The sequence below is a fragment of the Scylla paramamosain genome, chromosome 29, assembly GCF_035594125.1.
Source record: "Scylla paramamosain isolate STU-SP2022 chromosome 29, ASM3559412v1, whole genome shotgun sequence".
NCBI classification, from domain to species: domain Eukaryota; kingdom Metazoa; phylum Arthropoda; class Malacostraca; order Decapoda; family Portunidae; genus Scylla; species Scylla paramamosain.
Window position 1 is genome coordinate 881,944 of NC_087179.1, and position 20,491 is coordinate 902,434.

The window sequence follows — 20,491 nt, forward strand, 5'->3', positions numbered from 1 at the left end:
TATTTATGCTGTATTATGTTGTGGTCAATAAAATATCTATCCATCTATCTATCTGAAAATATAACTGGACCTCATTTTTCCATTATTTGTGAGATGATGTGAACCCCCGTACCAGATGTCTTCGAAAAGCGTCCACTTCTTTAGTATCTGAGGTTGCCGCACAAAGTACAGTGAATATAAGTATTGCGTATATTATAATGGGGTTCAAGGCCATGATATTTACCACATCTGATGTTTTCCCACCACCTGATTACGCCTTGGTTTCTCAGTCGCTTATCTTTTCAAGAGTGTTACAAACTGTATCATCCTCATATTGGATCTAGCTAGTGAGTGTAGAAGATGTTTCCTACATTCCTCCTGACACTGCTTCTCACATGGACATGGGAGGCAAGTTGCAGCCGTTGTTATTTGTTAGAATTATTTCAGGTGTCCATTTTTATAATATAATTGTTTTCTTATCAACAGACCTGGCAGAAAATGCCAAGCACATTTGCCACAACTATATAAAATATAGTATGATTTATGATTAAGCATTGGAACAATAATTAGTATTGTTAGATGATATCTGCTTCAGTAATTCTTTTTTATTCGATCACTGGCTTTGCTAATGATTATCTTGCATTTTTCATCGTCATTCATTGGATGACATGACCTAATTAGCAGGAATTAGGAATTAATCGATTTAGGAGGAGAAGTCACATTTTTCCACACCTGATTTCCGTACAATTTGTGCGTTTAACAAGACCAAAAATGTTTTAGTCATTGTCCGAAGAATTCAATATCTTTAAGCACCATAGACATTAACACAACATTCTTTAGTGGCATTGTAAAGTACATGTCTACAGTCGAAACAAACGTACGTGACTTTAGTATAACAAACGCATCTCTCTCTCTCTCTCTCTCTCTCTCTCTCTCTCTCTCTCTCTCTCTCTCTCTCTCTCTCTCTCTCTCTCTCTCTCTCTCTCTCTTGCTTGTATGACTATACTTGTCATAATGGACTCATTAATATATCTTCATCTTTTTTAAAACCTATCAAATAAATCGGAGAACAAAAAAAAAAAAAAAACTACTAGGCGGCTTGCGAATGTTTTTGCTACATGCATTTTATCATAATTGAAAACAATAACTATAAACAAATTTTGTTTGAGAGCAAATGTGCAAAGTTTTGTGTGTTCGAGCTCAGTTTATTAAATCCAATAATATATAAATATAAAAAATCATTGTAAGATACATAATCGGACGGTCGAGGAAGATAGATTATGTAAAGTTGTAGTACAAGATTTGGTATGTCTGCTCTCAACGGAAAACCTGCGCGATTGGTGGGCAGGCCGTGACGTCAGTATGGTATATATATATATATATATATATATATATATATATATATATATATATATATATATATATATATATATATATATATATATATATATATATATATATATATATACATATAAAACATAATAATGGTACAAATTCATTATATTGATCAACTATAACATCCACATAATACAAAGAAGTCATTATAAATGGGACTGATGCACTAGATATAGAGGACTCATGCTTAGGTGTGTCGAAATTAAAGTATTCAGATCTCATTTGGCCTAAATTGTGCAGTTCTTGTTCCCAAAGGAGAATGACTAAAAAATAAATGAGATATGCAGTAATCCTCAGAAGAAAAAAATATAATTTTGAATTTACATTAGTTAGAGGTATAAGAGGTGATCTGGTAATTTGCTTACATGATACAGACAAGATTATTAGGACTGGTAATCAAGATATTTCATGAGGTAACGACTTGATAAAGTAAGATTTGAAAAAAAATAAAAAATAAATAAATAAAATAAATAAATAAAATTATATGTATCTAAATAACCAACAAAGGTTTCATATTTTTTTTCTCTGAATAAGCAGTGATATCTTTAGTAGGTAGTTTTGTTACCTTGGAGTTGTGGGACCTTTATACTGGGAAAAATGACAATGTATCTAACCAGTTCATGAGAAATTTTTTGAGTGAAGAATTTACAAAAAATAATTTTGAGTGTGCCAAGTCACCTTAATTTTCAGTAAATAGCATCCTAAAGTGATGTAGGTGTTACATCAAATTATATGTGTATCACTGGTTTATATCAAAAAGATATTTTCACCTATCTGTTTACATCCTAAATTTTTTATTCCTACCCTTCAAAAAAAAAAAATGGCAAATGGAATTTATATCATATAAAGGATAAACAAGTTTTGTAACAATATAAACTTGGAAGAAAAATCACTTACATGTCAGCAAAGGATCAGGTTAGTGTCTCTGGCTGCATTTTCGTACCAACCATTATATATAAACCGCCTCGCACATAAACAAGTTCCTTCCACCTAAAGTCACCGTTACATTAGCACACTTTCGTCAACTTTTTCTGTCAACTTTCTGTAAATCAACAATTTCTTCAGCGCGCCCCGTCATACACGCACAACCGTTGGTCTGCACTTTTGTCAACAGTAAACAAACATGGCTCTGGTCTCTCTCTCTCTCTCTCTCTCTCTCTCTCTCTCTCTCTCTCTCTCTCTCTCTCTCTCTCTCTCTCTCTCTCTCTCTCCCTCTGGACAGCTACATTAGCTGCTGCATCGTAGCCTCTCTCGCCCAGCGTGGCAAAATCCTCGCTTGTCCAACGTAGTAGCATTGCAACACAAATGTATAACTGACAACTCACACCAGCAGACCGCTGGCCCAACACGTTGTCTTGTCAATTCTTTTCCGGGTCCAAATTATTCCCGGGTGACGCCACTGCGCATGCACACCATATCTAGGCGACAGCATTAAAACATCACCCAGGTATTTTATATATTTTTACGTATTATCACTTACGTATTACTGGCAAATTACTACTGCTTTATTGTATGAGGATATGTTATGATAGGAATGGGGCAAGTTAACAAGGGTAGTGAGTGACAACAGCACCAAAATCTTCTCCCTTCGCTTATGTCAAGTCCTACCACCATATTTTATTTTTATTTATTTTACGTACTGTCAACATTAGTGTGGAGTTTTATTGAGAAATTATTAATGATCCATTGTCTATGGAATATTTTAAACATAAAACATGGTGGTAGGACTTGACACTACCACCATGTTTTATGTTTAAAATATTCCACGGACAATGGAGCATTAGTAATTTGTCAATAAAATTCCGGACCGATGTTAACAATACGTAAAATGTATTAATATAAAACATAGTAGTAGGACCTGACATAGGCAAAGGGAGAAGATTTTGGTGTTCTGTTATCACCTTGTTTACTTGCCTTATTCCTATCCTAACATATCCGCATACAGTAAAGAAATAGGAACTTGCCAATAAAACTTAAAAGTAGTTGATAATACATAAAAATATATAATACACCTGGGTGATGCTTTTGATGCTATCGCCTCGATATGGTGCGCATGCGCAGGGACATCACCCGGGAGAAATTTGGACCCGCGAGAAATTTGGCATGATACCGAGACCCTTCCCTGACGCACAGGCAAGCAATGGCTGTTCTGCACCTTTTGACAAGTGTTGTAATTTGTAAATGAACCAAACGAGTTACAATAGTATCCACCATGCAGGAAAAGAGAAACATAGACCTTTCTGTGATGGAATGATAAAATGATGGTTTATTCCGCCTTAACAAGTTGCAAGTTGCAAGATGAGGACGTCCAGGCAACGGGCATGGTGGAGGCGTACTGCTGTCCCTTCCTTGCCGGCCAGGCTACCTTATCTCTCGTTGTTCTCCCCCTCGTCCGTGTGACGTCAAGCCAATAAGGGCTAAAGTGCCCACATACACACCAGTTATCACCCTTGTTTCACAATGCGACACACACACACACACACACACCATGCCAAGTCTGTTCTCCAACTAGCCAAAAACTCCTTCATTAACAGAAAATGTCAAAACCTTTCAAGATCTAACTCCCCTCGTGATTTCTGGCATCTAGCCAAAAATATCTCCAATAACTTTGCTTCTTCTTCTTTCCCTCCTCTACTTCAACCAGATGGCACCACTGCTATCACATCTATTTCTAAAGCTGAACTCTTTGCTCAAACCTTTGCTAAAAACTCTACCTTGGACGATTCTGGGCTTGTTCCTCCCTCTCCTCCACCCTCTTACTACTTCATGCCACGTATTAAAATTCTTCGCAATGATGTTTTCCATGCCCTAGTTGCCCTAAACCCTCGGAAGGCTTATGGACCTGATGGGGTCCCTCCTATTGTTCTCCGAAACTGTGCCTCCGTGCTTGCACCTTGTCTAGTCAAACTCTTTCAGCTCTGTCTGTCAACATCTACCTTTCCTTCTTGCTGGAAGTTTGCCTACATTCAACCTGTTCCTTAAAAGGGTGACCGCTCTAATCCCTCAAACTACCGTCCTATTGCTTTAATTTCCTGCTTATCTAAAGTTTTTGAATCTATCCTCAACAGGAAGATTCTTAAACAGTTATCACTTGACAACCTTCTATCTGATCGCCAGTATGCGTTCCGTCAAGGCCGCTCTACTGGTGATCTTCTGGCTTTCCTTACTGAGTCCTGGTCATCCTCTTTTAGAGATTTTGCTGTTGCCTTGGACATATCAAAAGCCTTTGATAGAGTCTGTCACAAAGCTTTGATTTCCAAACTACCCTCCTACGGTTTCTATCCTTCTCTCTGTAACTTCATCTCAAGTTTCCTTTCTGACCGTTCTATTGCTGCTGTGGTAGTCGGTCACTGTTCTTCTCCTAAATCTATTAACAGTGGTGTCCCTCAGGGTTCTGTCCTGTCACCCACTCTCTTCTTATTATTCATTAATGATCTTCTAAACCAAGCTTCATGTCCTATCCACTCCTACGCTGATGATACCACCCTGCACTTTTCCACGTCTTTTCATAGACGTCCAACCCTTCAGGAGGTAAACATATCACGCAGGGAAGCCACAGAACGCTTGACTTCTGATCTTTCTAAAATTTCTGATTGGGGCAGAGCAAACTTGGTATTGTTCAATGCCTCAAAAACTCAATTCCTCCATCTATCAACTCGACACAACCTTCCAGACAACTATCCCCTATTTTTCAATGACACTCAGCTGTCCCCCTCTTCTACACTGAACATCCTCGGTGTGTCCTTTACTTATAATCTGAACTGGAAACTTCACATCTCATCTCTAGCTAAAACAGCTTCTATGAAGTTAGGTGTTCTGAGACGTCTCCGCCAGTTTTTCTCACCCCCCCCAGCTGCTAACTCTGAACAAGGGCCTTATCCGTCCATGTATGGAGTATGCTTCACATGTCTGGGGGGGTTCCACTCATACTGCTCTTCTAGACAGGGTGGAATCAAAAGCTTTTCGTCTCATCAACTCCTCTCTTCTAACTGACTGTCTTCAGCCTCTCTCTCACCGCCGCAATGTTGCATATCTAGCTGTCTTCTATCGCTATTTTCATGCTAACTGCTCTTCTGATCTTGCTAACTGCATGCCTCCCCTCCTTCCACAGCCTCGCTGCACAAGACTTTCTTCTTTCTCTCACTTCTATTCTGTCCACCTCTCTAACGCAAGAGTTAACCAGTATTCTCAATCATTCATCCCTTTCTCTGGTAAACTCTGGAACTCCCTGCCTGCTTCTGTATTTCCACCTTCCTATGACTTGAATTCCTTCAAGAGGGAGGTTTCAAGACACTTATCCACCAATTTTTGACCACTGCTTTGACCCTTTTATGGGACTGGCATTTCAGTGGGCATTTCTTTTATTAGATTTTTGTTGCCCTTGGCCAGTATCCTTCCTACATAAAAAAAAAAAACTACACCCCGCCCTGATCTGCAATATCAGAGCATAATCGATTTGGTGAGCGTCGCAGTAGAGTGCTACACCGGAGTGTGGTCCTTTGATCCGTCGCTTCTGGATCACCTGCTAATGCCTGCCGAGGTCGTAGTGACTGCGGGTATAGCGTATGCTGCTGCTGTTGATGCTGCTCCTGATGCATTTGCACGCCGATGTACAGCGGAGGGTCGTCCACCGCGTCGTGCGTGCCTGGCTGTATAGAGTCATCCTGCGTGATAAAGTCGCGGTCTCGCATGTCCCGCACATGCCGTGGCATACAGTCGACCTCCGCCACCTGCAGTGAGGTCACCCTTGTAATGACAGCAGGCTGTGACATAGAGGTGCATCTCTCGCCTCGCTTCGTGATCCACACGGTATCTCCGGTCGAATATTCCTCGCCTCCACCGCCGCCTGGCGTAGTGTCATCAGCTGTCTGTTTCTGAGCCGGCTGTACACGGTCTCACAGCTGACAGCAGTACACGGCACTCGCCGGAGCTCACCTGTAGTTCCATCGCGTGGTGTAATGCTTAGACGTAGCTATAGACGGTAATGGAACAGTGTTTCCTGGCAGCAATTACTTTCACTGTGTGGCGATAGCGCTCTAGAGTGCCGTTGCGATTTGATGCATACGCAAAGAGACACGTCCCAGCGTGCGGCAAAAGCTGCAAAAGCTGCGAAATGGTGTCATTATCACTGAGGGCGCTCCCCATTCGCAGAACACCAGTTCCAGCTCCTTCACGATGGTATCATCTTTTGACCTGCGTAACTCCCGCCATACACAGAACCAGGACTGCATGCGGTCGACGATGGACAAATAATCTAGACCAAGGTGGTGAGTAATGTCTATAGCTAAACGCCACCACGTCTCTTCCACACCCAGCGAGCCATGCCGCCATTTCATCGGTGCCAAGTCAGTGATGTGGCACATGTCACATTGATTCACGGCCTCGCGTGCCTCGGCCCGCGTAACTTCCCGAGAAATTTCACGCCATGCGAAGTACTGGGTGCGTTTGATGCCTAGGTGATCAGTATGCATGTGAAGGTCTGCAATGCTGGTCCTGATGTTACTCGGTTTGTCTCCTGCCGCTGCCACAGCAATTGCCAGTTGGGTTTCAGGTGTTGTTTTCTGTAGATCGGACGAGCGTCACAGACAAAACCAAACGGAACTCTGTCACCAGTTGCCAGGTGACATCTACGCGGCGGCGGATTAACATCTTGCCGTCTGCCTTGGTTAGAGGGCGAGCACGGCCATTCAGTGCTTCACCAATACAGCGATGGTCAGTGCTGGAGTCCGTTCGTAGCTCACTGGTCTTCATTCCCCATGCGATGGCCAGGTTGACGCCATGCACCGCCGTGTCAAGTTCCGCCATGTTGATGTGTAAGCTGCTGCCTCACCGCAACCAGGGCACATCCTCAATAGTGTCTCCCTGCAGAGTTTCTACGACAACTCCAGCAGTGATAGAACTGCCGTCCGTCCACACAATCGCAAGAATGCAAAGTACGGTTGTGTGGACGACCGTGTTCAGTATGGCATGGCACTAGGCCAGCATGTTGGGCCAGTGGAGAGGATATCCATGGCAGAGGGCGGTCAGCATCATCTTAAAAGTTTTGTGCTGGGGCTCCACCATGGCGTTCCCTCGCAGGTGATATGGAGTGAGGTAGTGGATCTCCATCTGGTGCCTCCTGCAGAACACTTTGAAGTCCCATAATGTAAATTCCCCGCCATTATCTGTCACTATCCCTTTAGGGTAAAATCTGCTACATAATTTGCCATGTTTTTGACTACCTCCTCAGTACTCTTACTTTTGAGTCGGTAAAATCTAGTCTACCTACTACCACCTATTAGCACCATTACTGTGAGTACATACCTAAAATTATTGATGCCTGCAGTCATGTCAGTTAAATCTATCCCTAGCCTATCTAAAAGTTTATGATGAGCAGGCAATTCTTTCCAGGCTTCAGACTCCAAACTCCAGCCCTGGTTAATGTTTTTTTTTTTTTTGACCTAAATGGCTTGACTTAATGTACAAATTTAAGAGCTTCCTCTTTAAGGCACTTTGGAACTACTAGGTTGAAATTTACACTGCCATAATTATTTTTTGTTACATAATACATTTACAATACCATAATTATATTTTGTTACATAATACATTGTAAATTGGAAGAGAGTTGTCCGGGGGTAGCATTTCTTTGAATTTGACCTACCTCCAGTTATTTAATCATTACTTTCCATTTATCCTCCCCCATTTGTAATTGTCTAAGTTCTTTGATTTTCCCCAGGTAGGATAATTCATTGATTGGCTTGATTGTTGCCACAGGCCTTGAAACTTAGTCAGCCACATAATTATATTTTCCCTTATCACAGACTATGTCAAAACTATATTCTTTGATCTCAGTTATCTGCCGGTTCATTCTTTGGGACTTATAGTCTGACCATTTTGAATTTAGCGTTTAGGCGTTGTCCTTACCGAGGATTCCCCGACCTGCGGCTCTGCCAAACCTTACAATGGGCAATTATCAGGTTAGAACCTATGTATCGCTGATAATTTTGCTCCCCACACACCACCTCTCTCTCTCTCTCTCTCTCTCTCTCTCTCTCTCTCTCTCTCTCTCTCTCTCTCTCTCTCTCTCTCTCTCTCTCTCTCTCTCTCTCTCTATCTATCTATCTATCTCTCTCTCTCTCTCTCTCTCTCTCTCTCTCTCTCTCTCTCTCTCTCTCTCTCTCCATTGTGAATTTCGTTTAAATGTGATAGGTTTCCTTCTAAATATGATATTTCCCTTAAACTATGATGTTATATTTTTATTCTTTAGTTACAACTTTTTTCCACACCACCATCGAGGTAAAAGTCAAGGTACATTGGTGGCTTTCGCTGCTCGGGCAACAGCTCTTGAGGGGTCAAGTAATGACCCCCTATTAGCTTTTTCTTCCAAAAAAATACTTATTTACTGATTAAGTAAGCTCTTTTTCTCGGCTGTGGAGGTGGCGAGAGAGAGTGGAAGAGTTAGCCTCCATCCTAACTAGCGGCGCGAGATGAAGTGATCATGGATTAACACGGTCACTAATGACCGTGTGACCTCCTCATTCGGCTATCCATGGAGACGTGACAACGTCTGGAGGAAACGTTGCCAGGGATTGTGGTGTTTGCAAAAAAAAATGCAAGTATCATAAAAAAAAAAAATACATATATTACACTAACTTGCCTTTTATAGAGTATCACAGTGTATATATACTACAGCACCATTTAATTTTTGTGGTAGGAAGTACTTGACATTAGGTGTGTCTTGGTATGTGTGTGGCAGCGCCTCAGGCTAGGGAATCCCCGGAAAGGACAACACTCAATTCAAAATGGTTAAACCATTGTTTTCTTTTTTTGAATATGGTGACTAAAGTTTGGTGATCCGTGAGTACTGGAAATTTTGTATTCTAGAGGTAATGTCGGAAGTGTTTACATGATATTACAGCAACTAGAGCTTCTTTGTCAGTGGCTGAGTAACGCTTTTCTGCAGCTTAAAGTTTTTGGAAAATTTTTTTATGGATGAGGTAGTGCCATCATCATGAATTTGATTAAGTGTTCCACCCACATGTGTGTTGCTTGCATCACTGGTGACTATAATCTTTTTGGAAAAATCTGCTCTTACCAATACAGGGGCCTCTACTAATTTTGATTCGAGGGTTTCAAAAGATTGTTGGCACTCATGGGTCAATTTAAATACCACATTTGTTCTGATCAAGTTAGTGAGTGGGCAAGCTATTTTGGCAAAATGCTAAACGTGTTTACAATAAAACGCCATATTTCTTTTACTTTAGTGGGAGATTTCACCCTCACTGCTGCCTCTACATATGCGGGGTCTGGTCGACAGCCACTTTCTGAAACAATATGTCCTAAGGATTTCATTTCAGTTTGTTCAAATGCACACTTAGAAAGGTTTAGTTTTGCTCCACTCTCATTTAATTTTTGAAATAGTTTATCTAATCTGGTGGTTAGGGTATTAAAAATCATGGGACCACACAATAATATCATCAAGGTAATTTCTGACCAAGCCTTCTCTTACTATTGGGACTAAGATTCGAGAGATTTGTCTGGAAGAAAATAGCTAGGGAACAAGAAAGTCTGAAAGGTTTTTTTTAAATCTTTACAAAGAGACGCCATCATTGAAAGTGGTGACGTCACAGCTGTCCTCATATAAGGTTACCTGTAAATAAACATCTTTCAGATCTAGAGTGGCATAGTACTTGTGACCTACTGCGGTTTCCACTAATTCTTCCAACCGTATTAGCGGGTAAATGTCTGCCACTAAATGCTGAGTTACGGCCATATAATCTAGGCGCATCATATTGGTTCCATTGGGTTTATTTAACAAAAGTGTGGGATTAAGCCATGCTGCTGTTGATGGTTCTATAAACTGTTTCTCTTCCGTTTCTCTCAACATCTCTTCAATTATCTCTTTCGCAGCGGCCGATTACCTGTACCTAAGTGCTCTTACTGGTGTTGGGCTGGAAAAGTACATTTTTGTAGTTGGTAAATTAAAGCTTCCAATTTCATTTCAATCAAGAATGAATAATTTATTTTATTTCAGAACTAATGAGCTGGGATTCTCTTTTTGAGTCTTGGTTAAGTGTTTCCACTCAAGGGCTGCTAGTAACTGTCTCAGTGTTTCCTCTCTACTGCCCTTAGTTTCTGAGTGGTCCATGTATGGTATTGAATCATTTTCTATAGGAGTAGTTGAGAATACTTTGTATTCTCAGCTACTCCTATATATTTGTATAGTATATTTGTTTTTGCGCATTTACTGTGGTACAAAATTGGAATGGTTTTGGTATTCTTTTCTGGATGAATAATTACAGTAGTTCCTGAGTTTTTCTTAATAATGATTTGAATTAATTTTGTTTTGTAAGAGGCCAGATTTATCTTTTGGTCAGCCCTGAGCTGGTTAATGGCCTTAGATTACAAAGAATGACAGTGACTCTCTACTCTTCCTTTTTTCAGGACAAAACTGATAGGATAGAGTTAATTTCCCCATATTAAAGTTTGTTCCTTAAGATCCCAAGTCAGATTATCTTTTCCCAGAACAGCACAACCCAACAGTAGCTCCGAACTCAGATAGCTCTCCGGCATTACCGGAATCCACCTTTTGCATGCTTTTTCTCTACCTACTCTGTGTCCAACCACACTGAATCCAGTATTCTTAGGGGTGCTTCTGTTACTCCTCTCAGCAGGGGGTGGCACGTTTTTTTTTATTAATTCTACAATATAGTTTCCGTGCTGCTGTTGAATTATGGTATACCCACTACCGGTGTCTACTAAAACCCGCACTAGTCATTGATTTACGGTGATAGATATGGTAGGGGAGGTATTTTCTACGTGTTAGTCAACTACAGTATTTAGCCTTGGGTGGTCCTCAACACTCCTGGGTATCAAAAGTATTTCTACACCACTTATTTTTACTGCCCTTCCGCTCAGTCGTGCCCTTACGCTTGTGTGGAGCAGACGTGTTGTGACCTGACCGACAGGACCAGCAGCCCTTACTGATAAACAACCAGTCGCGCTGCTTGTTTTGTTTTACCTGTTCTATTTTCCTGTACAGTTGAGACTCCATACAAATTACACAACGCTTCTTGACGCAAACATAGTGATACGTTTGTTAGGTATCAGTGCTAGGCCCTGTCTGTTTTGACCTTTTTTTTTTTTTTATTTATTGTCTTTGTACTTGTAGCCTGGTTAATTTTTCTTTCTCTATTTCAAATTGTCCTGTTATGAGATCATTGTTGTCCTCCCTTGTTTTGTGTTACTTTTATTACAGGAATCTTTGAGATTTCACGGCTGAAATTCCCCTGGGAATTGTCTGGCCCCACCTGCATACCATCGCCTCCCGATACCGGATTAGTACCGCAGCGCTTACTTATCTTGAAAACTACGACATCATTGGCGTCACGGAAACGTGGATAAATTCATCAAGCAGAAATTACTCGGTCGAGTACTCACTCCCTGGCTACACCATTTTTAGCTGCAAGAGAACTCACCGTGCAGGAGGCGGTGTTATATTTTACGTAAAAAGTAATTTTCACCCTCGTTTGTTGCCAACCTCAATCATTGCTAATATAGACGTCACTTTCATCCAGATAGAAAATAAATCTCGTAAAATAGCATTAGTTCTCGTCTATCGTCCTCCAGTCCAGTCACCCGCTACAGACGAAAAACTTTATGATCTAACAGAGGACATTTGCTGCGTAAATAGCTGCATAATTATGGGGGACTTTAATCTTCCAGTCACGAGGTGGGATGAACCACTGACTGCTCACGCAGGCCAGCATCTCTACAAGTGCATACTTGAAGGCTCCCTCCATCAACACATCATGCATCCGACAAGAGGTAACAATATTCTAGATATTGTTTTAACAACTGATGAAGAACCAATAAAAGACGTAAAAAATTGGACCAGAATTTAGTTCAAGCAATCATCGTAGCTTACTTTTCACCATAAATTTTGACAAAACTAAAGTAAGCGAAATAAAGAAAAGAGCCAGACTATCGGCGTGCTAACTTTGAGAAACTTCGCATGCAGCTTGCATCCATAGACTGGAATAAACTGCTGGGAACACCAGACATTAACAAAGCATGGGAAGTGTTCGCTAAAAAGTTAAATGAAACCACGAATTTGTGTGTACCGCTACGAAACAAACAGAAGATAAAGAACACCAAACCGAAATGGTGGAATAATGAAATCAGATGCTGTCTTCTGGCTAAGAAAAAAGCGTAACACAAATACAAATTAACACAGAATAATAATGATAAACTAGAGCATTTTTTAAATTTAAGTCAGAAAAGCTTATACTTGCCTAATATAACTCACTGGAGCGCCCTCATCTAGAATACTGTGTATAGTTCTGGTCACCATATTACAAAAAAGACATTGAAAACTAGAAAAAGATACAGCGTAGAGACACTAAGATGATTCCAAGATCGCGTAATAAGCCGTATGAGGAACGACTGGAAGAAATAAACCTATTTCGCTTAACAAAGCGCAGGATAAAAGGAGACTTAATTGAAGTGTTCGAAATTTTTAAAGGATATAGTAACCTTGATGCAAATAGATATTTTACCATTGACCATTCTAACCTAACAAGGAATAATGGATTCAATATTTTACCCAAATGTTTTAAATCCCTCAAGGCCAAGCATTTTTCTTTAATCGCACAGTAAATATATGGAATAAACTTCCAGCAGAAACCGTAAACAACAATTCTATTTGAATAATTTAAAAACAAAATAGACAAATATTTAAAAGCTAATCCCCAATAAGCTCTCTTCTTGTCCGAATAATTACTGATTTCACTAATAAACTCTTTTATTTTACAGATACCAATTTTATTATAAATCATGTTCATTTTCAGATAGGTGTATAAAGTTCACCGTAGGGTGAATAGTAGAATTTCCTTTCATCCTTTCCTATGAAAATTACAAGTCAGTTTTTCCAAACTGAATGGTACTTTTCCCAACTATTTCCACGCTGGATGGAATGGTGGGTGGCGAGGAGCCTTCTGCTGTGCTGTCCTGTCTCTCTTCCCTGTAGCTAGTTAGAAGTAGTTACCAAACAGCCTTGCAAGGACCAAAAGATCTGTTGCTGTTTGGCTTTCCTTTGTATTCCTTTGTATTCCTTTGTATACTGCCCTCTTTCATCAAGCCTTCCACTTCTTTTGACATTTTTATTTTATTTGGGTTTGTAATTCATCTTGATTACAGGCATTTTTATTTTTTTCCTGAAGAAAAAAGGAATTTTCTCTCATGCTCCATTCTATAAATTTAGTGAGAGGATAGCTCTCTTCTAAGAAATCCTCTAGTTTTTCTCTGGTCTCTGGCGGCAATCCATGATAAAGTTTTAATAGTTTGGTCTCTATTTGGAAATTTCTCTTTGGTATAGTTTCTACTGCTGCATACTGGCATCTAAATTTATGATTAAAAGAATAAGAGCTAGTATGCCTGTCATATTGCAGCTCTTTAAGTTCAAGCTGCCATGCCATCAAAAGTTCATCTCCCTGATAAATTCATTTTGAAGGAAAGTTTTAAGGTATCCTAGGTTTGACAAATTCTTCTGTTGTTGGTTTTGTATTAAGAGGGTAATTTGAGAGCTAAGTCTGGTATTTGCAATCTGCACTCTAGCTTCATCATCAGAGGTAACTTGTTCTGCTCTGTCCAGGAATATATATATAGTTTTCGTCCTTCTTCTATATCCTCCAAGTCATGTGAAGAAAGCTCAGGGATATCACGAGGTTTTACTAAGATTGAAGAGGAAGGGGAAACGACTGAAGCCTTGGGTTGAGAAGTCATATTACTAGTCAAATTTTCAATTACATCTTTCTGATGAGCAATGATATCCTATAACCCAGTCATTTTATTTTGTAGTTCCTCCATTGTCAGTTGATGGGTTTCCTCTGTTTTAAGTTTAGACTATGCAATACATTATGACTAATTAGAAGTGGACTTTAATGATGGGTGAGTTTCTGGCTAGGATTCGATTCCTTTTTAGCTACTGTGATGAGATCAGCAGTAAACTGTCGGGTAACATAGCCACCACTAATGTCCCTTACCCCGATTCATTATCTGAAAGATATCCCGATACAATGAAAAATTATGTTGCAAATTAGTTTTTTTTCCCTTCTGTAAAATGTACACCATCAGATGACAATTGATTCGCATATGTTGTTGTGTTGAACTGAACGAATCTAGTGTTGGACAACCTTCTCTCTAATTTCCTATTGATGTCATTCTTAATTCTGTCATATTTTTTGTCAGAGTTTACCCTGAAAAGAACATATTTTCTTAGTGTCCCCCGTGTTCCGTTTTCCTTTTAAACATTATCCTTACTCTTAGTTATAAGTTAATATAAGGCTTATTTACCCATTTTATATCATGTAGTATTATTCTCTTCATAATTAAAGTTCTTTATATGTATGTATATGTGAGGGAAGAGGTGTATTTGAGGTGGAATGTGTTAAAGCGAGAGGCGATACATGTGTGGGGTTTGTATTGAGAGCAAATTCTTCAGAGACTAAGAGGCCCTGAGGGGAATAGAGGGGCGGCGTTCTCACGGGATAAATTCGAGTGTGGAGTGGTAATGGAGTGTGTGTGTGGAGATCGCAGATTCCTCTTTACTTTACTGTTGCATGTAAAAAAAAAAAAAACACACCGTGGTAGTCCCACAATCTATCTTTCTCTTACTTTGTTTCACCCCTTCTCTTCCCATCAACTTTTTCTTTAACTTGTGACTTGTTTTCTTCACCCCCCCTTCTATGAAAAAAAAAATAAAAATGAGTGTGTGTGGAGGTTTCACAGGAGGAGGCAGTAGACACATGCCAAAACGATAATTACTCCCAGTGAGGTCTAAAGCACTGTTCAGGGGGTGCTGTGAACTTATCATTAAACCCAGCTGTGACCTCACTGAACGTTTCCCTTTGTGTCTCACAACAAAAGGGGGCAGTCACAGCCTGCCCTCTAAAGACAACTCTCTTCCTCCACACAAAACTACAAGCACCTAATAACACACACACCCTTCACTCAAAAATTTTAAAATCATCATGGCGACTCCTACACCAGCCTCGGACTCCCCATCTGGGGAGGGGACCATAAATGTCCCCAGGTCGGACTGCCTTTCTGTCGACGACCCTAAGTGTCTTGACACCCCCCTCAACTTTTTTTTCATTAACTTCTGCAACATTCGCGGTCTAAAATCTAAATTTCAATCTGTAGAACACCACCTCTCCTTTTCTAAACCTCATCTTCTTTTCCTCACTGAAACTCAGGTGTCTGTGGCAACTGACAGTAGCCCCTTTTCTGTTCCCTCCTACTTTCTCTATCCTCATTTTCGATCCAAAGCTGGATGCTGCGTCTATGTGCGCAATGACTTAACCTGCTCTCGTGCCCACGCTCTTGAATCTTCCGAGTTTTCCACCATCTGGCTACGAATACAGAGTCACTCTCATACTAAATTTATTTGTGCTGTATACCCCTCACCTAACTTCTCTGATTATAAGAAATTCTTTGACTACTTAACTTCCAAAGTGGAGCACATTCTGACCCTCTTCCCTTTTGCAGAGATCTCCATTCTTGGAGACTTCAATGTTCACCACCAGCTTTGGCTTTCCTCTCCCTTCACTGATCATCCTGGTGAACTACAACTTTGCTATCCTCCATGACCTAGAGCAATTGGTGCAACCCTACTCGTATTCCTGACCGTCTTGGAGATACGCCCAACATTCTTGACCTTTTCCTGACCTCTAATCCTTCTGCTTATGCTGTCACCCTTTCTTCTCCATTGGGCTCCTCCGATCACAATCTCATATCTTTATCTTGTCCTATCGCTCCTCAGGATCCCCCTAAGCGAAGGTGCCTCTGGCGTTTTGCCTGTGCTAGTTGGGGGGACCTGAGGAGGTATTTTGCTGATTTTCCTTGGAATGACTACTGCTTCCGTGTCAGAGACCCGTCTTTGTGTGCTGAGCGCATAACAGAGGTGATAGTGTCTGGCATGGAGGCGTACATTCCTCACTCTTTTTCTCCTCCTAAACCTTCTAAACCTTGGTTTAACACAGCTTGTTCTCGTGCTATACATGATAGAGAGGTGGCCCACAAAAGGTACTTAAGCCTTCCATCACCAGAATCTCATGCACTTATATTTCTGCCCGGAACCATGCCAAGTCTGTTCTCCAACTAGCCAAAAACTCCTTCATTAACAGAAAATGTCAAAACCTTTCAAGATCTAACTCCCCTCGTGATTTCTGGCATCTAGCCAAAAATATCTCCAATAACTTTGCTTCTTCTTCTTTCCCTCCTCTATTTCACCCAGATGGCACCACTGCTGTCACATCTATTTTTAAAGCTAAACTCTTCGCTCAAACCTTTGCTAAAAACTCTACCTTGGACGATTCTGGGCTTGTTCCTCCCTCTCCTCCACCCTCTGACTACTTCATGCCACGTATTAAAATTCTTCACAATGATGTTTTCCATGCCCTCGCTGGCCTAAACCCTTGGGAGGCTTATGGACCTGATGGGGTCCCTCCTATTGTTCTCCGAAACTGTGCCTCCGTGTTTGCACCTTGCCTAGACAAACTCTTTCAGCTCTGTCTGTCAACATCTACCTTTCCTTCTTGCTGGAAGTTTGCCTACATTCAACCTGTTCCTAAAAAGGGTGACCGTTCTAATCCCTTAAACTACCGTGCTATTGCTTTAATTTCCTGCTTATCTAAAGTTTTTTAATCTATCCTCAACAGGAAGATTTTTAAACATCTATCACTTCACAACCTTCTACCTGATCGCCAGTATGGGTTCCGTCAAGGCCGCTCTACTGGTGATCTTCTGGTTTTTCTTACTGAGTCTTGGTCATCCTCTTTTAGAGATTTTGGTGAAACTTTTGCTGTTGCCTTGGACATATCAAAAGCTTTTGATAGAGTCTGGCACAAAGCTTTGATTTCCAATCTACCCTCCTACGGTTTCTATCCTTCTCTCTGTAACTTCATCTCAAGTTTCCTTTCTGACCGTTCTATTGCTGCTGTGGTAGACAGTCACTGTTCTTCTCCTAAATCTATTAATAGTGGTGTTCCTCAGGGTTCTGTCCTGTCACCCACTCTCTTATTATTATTCATTAATGATCTTCTAAACCAAACTTCTTGTCCTATCCACTCCTACGCTGATGATACCACCCTGCACTTTTCCACGTCTTTTCATAGACGTCCAACCCTTCAAGAGGCAAACATATCACGCAGGGAAGCCACAGAACGCTTGACTTCTGATCTTTCTAAAATTTCTGATTGGGGCAGAGCAAACTTGGTATTGTTCAATGCCTCAAAAACTCAGTTCCTCCATCTATCAACTCGACACAACCTTCCAGACAACTATCCCCTCTTCTTCAGTGACACTCAACTGTCCCCCTCTTCTACACTGAACATCATCGGTCTGTCCTTTACTTATAATCTGAACTACAAACTTCACATCTCATCTCTAGCTAAAACAGCTTCTATGAAGTTAGGTGTTCTGAGACGTCTCCGCCAGTTTTTCTCACCCCCCCAGCTGCCAACTCTATACAAGGGTCTTATCGGTTCATGTATGGATTATGCTTCACATGTCTGGGGGGCTCCACTCATACTGCTCTTCTAGACAGGGTGGAATCAAAAGCTTTTCGTCTCATCAACTCCTCTCTAACTGACTGTCTTCAGCCTCTCTCTCACCGCTGCAATGTTGCATATCTAGCTGTCTTCTACCGCTATTTTCATGCTAACTGCTCTTCTGATGTTGCTAACTGCATGCCTCCCCTCCTTCCGTGGCCTCGCTGCACAAGACTTTCTTCTTTCTCTCACCCCTATTCTGTCCACCTCTCTAACGCAAGAGTTAACCAGTATTCTCAGTCATTCATCCCTTTCTCTGGTAAACTCTGGAACTCCCTGCCTGCTTCTGTATTTCCACCTTCCTATGACTTGAATTCCTTCAAGAGGGAGGTTTCAAGACACTTATTCATCAATTTTTTGTCTACCGCTTTGGACCCTTTTTATGGGACTGGCATTTCAGTGGGCATTTTTTTTTTTATCGGATTTTTGTTGCCCTTGGTCAGTGTCCCTCCAATATATATATATATATATATATATATATATATATATATATATATATATATATATATATATATATATATATATATATATATATATATATATATATATATATATATATATATATATATATATATATAGTGTATTGGTAGCGTGGAGAACCGGTAGTGAGAAGTGATGATTCTGGCAGCTTGGAGGTCGTGGGTATAAGTTGATGTAGTTGGTGTGTGCGAGTAAAAGACACGATGATGAGAGTTCTTCTTGATTTAATAGTAGGTTGACAGTATACATTGGATTCGAGACGAAATTATAACGTGACGATTGTCCTCTCTCTGAAGACTCTGGCGACTCTGACTCTCAAATGAACTATCTGACTGAACTGTGACTCTATCTGAACTAAACTGCAAGCTCACTACCATGCGGGCTGTATTTATCTGAGCTAAAGTGGATCGCAGATAGTTATCCCTTAGGACTGGAAGTGGGTGTGAAATTCCCTTGAGAGGTGGAAACTGGCTGACCATGGTACACGTGGGATGAATATATGAAATAGTGAAATATACATATATATAATAATAGTAATTGTTGAGACTGATACAGATGCCTTACCCCCCGAAAAATGCGCCCTCGCATTTGGATATAACAACAATGATGGGAGCAATTAACATCAGAGAGTGCGGAACGAGAACCTTAATAATAACATAAAGACAGGATAAGATAATATAATACATGTACAACACATATAAGTAAAGAGAAATGTACACATATATACACAATATTGAAATTGGATGATTAAACTTTGGAATGGGAACGAAGTTTCAGTCTGTAAGAAGGTGTGTGTGTGTGTGTGTGTGTGTGTATGTGTGTGTGTGTGTGTGTGTGTGTAGTTAGGCTTAAGTCGCATGAAGGGTCTGTTAAATCAGAACTTAATGATACCTGATGTACACATTCATCATCGAATCCCTTGTTCACACGGTTCAAATGATCGACAAGGACGATCTGTTCCCTTAAGGTTTTGTGATCTAGAATTTTTACTTTGTAACTATGGAAAAATTCGATTACACTGTGTGCACCAAAGAACAATGGATTTAATTTAGAGTTACGATCGTTAACTCTAGCGAAGACTATATCGCCGACTTCAATGGAAGAATCTGTCGCTCTGCGATGTTGTTTCCCCAGTATCTCAGCTTGCGATGCAGTGATGCAGTGATGATTGAGCTTATGAGTGAACTGAAAATCGAGGAGACAACATTTGACGCAGTCATCCATGTTGTAGACAGGACGCGGCGCGCTGTGGAGAAATTCAAATGGAAGACGCTTGTCGGTACCAAACAGCACGAAATGTGGAGATTAGTTGATGGTGGAGTGGATTGCTGAATTGACAGAGCAGGCTATCTAAGGAAGCTATTCGTTCCAGGAGTGCTTTGCTTCTGTTATGTAGCGCAGAACGTCAAGGATACGTTTATTACAACGCTCTACTTTGCTGTCTGAACTGGGTGAGTGAGGAACAATGTTACATTTCTTGATATGAAATTCTTTACAAATCTATTGTAAGAGAGAATTATTGAATTCAGCGCCATTGTCAGATAAGATGACAGGAAGAGAGTTATAAGGACAAATTATGTTGTCGACGATCAAGTGAAGAACAAAAGTAGCAGTTTTGTCCTTGAGAGCAACGAGAATGGTGAAACGAGTGAAACCATCTAAACAAACTAGAACATACAGGTAACCGTTCTCTGTAAGTGGAAGTTTGAGCAGATCAACAGAGACTGAATCCCAAGGGGCGAAAAGGATGGGGTATGGAACCGATGGACTGTCATTTCCGAGTGATGGACGGTGTGAAGCACACTGAGGACAGAGCGCACAGTGTTGAAAAGATACCTTTCATCATAGCTAATCAGAAATATGATCGTTTTGCCTGCGCGAGACATCTGTCCCGACCTGGATGTCCTGCGTGGGGTGAGTCGTGAACGTGGTGAAGTATGATACTCACAAGCGACTGAGGTATCACGAGCTGAGATAAACGCCCACTAGAATCGTCAGTAGAGATATCACTCGGCTTATATGAGAGATCGTCTTGCATGAAAAACGTA

At 40.7% G+C, this 20,491-nt stretch overlaps 1 protein-coding gene across 1 annotated transcript in view; it reads left to right on the forward strand.

The window, feature by feature from the left end:
• Nucleotides 1-285: 285 nt before the first annotated feature.
• LOC135115171 (leucine-rich repeat-containing G-protein coupled receptor 6-like) overlaps nt 286-20,491 on the forward strand; it is a 56,012-nt gene continuing 35,806 nt past the window's right edge. The window contains exon 1 of the mRNA XM_064031659.1: nt 286-387. Within this exon, the coding sequence (XP_063887729.1) occupies nt 340-387 (48 nt within the window). The 5' untranslated portion in view covers nt 286-339. The remainder of the gene's footprint in view (nt 388-20,491) is intronic.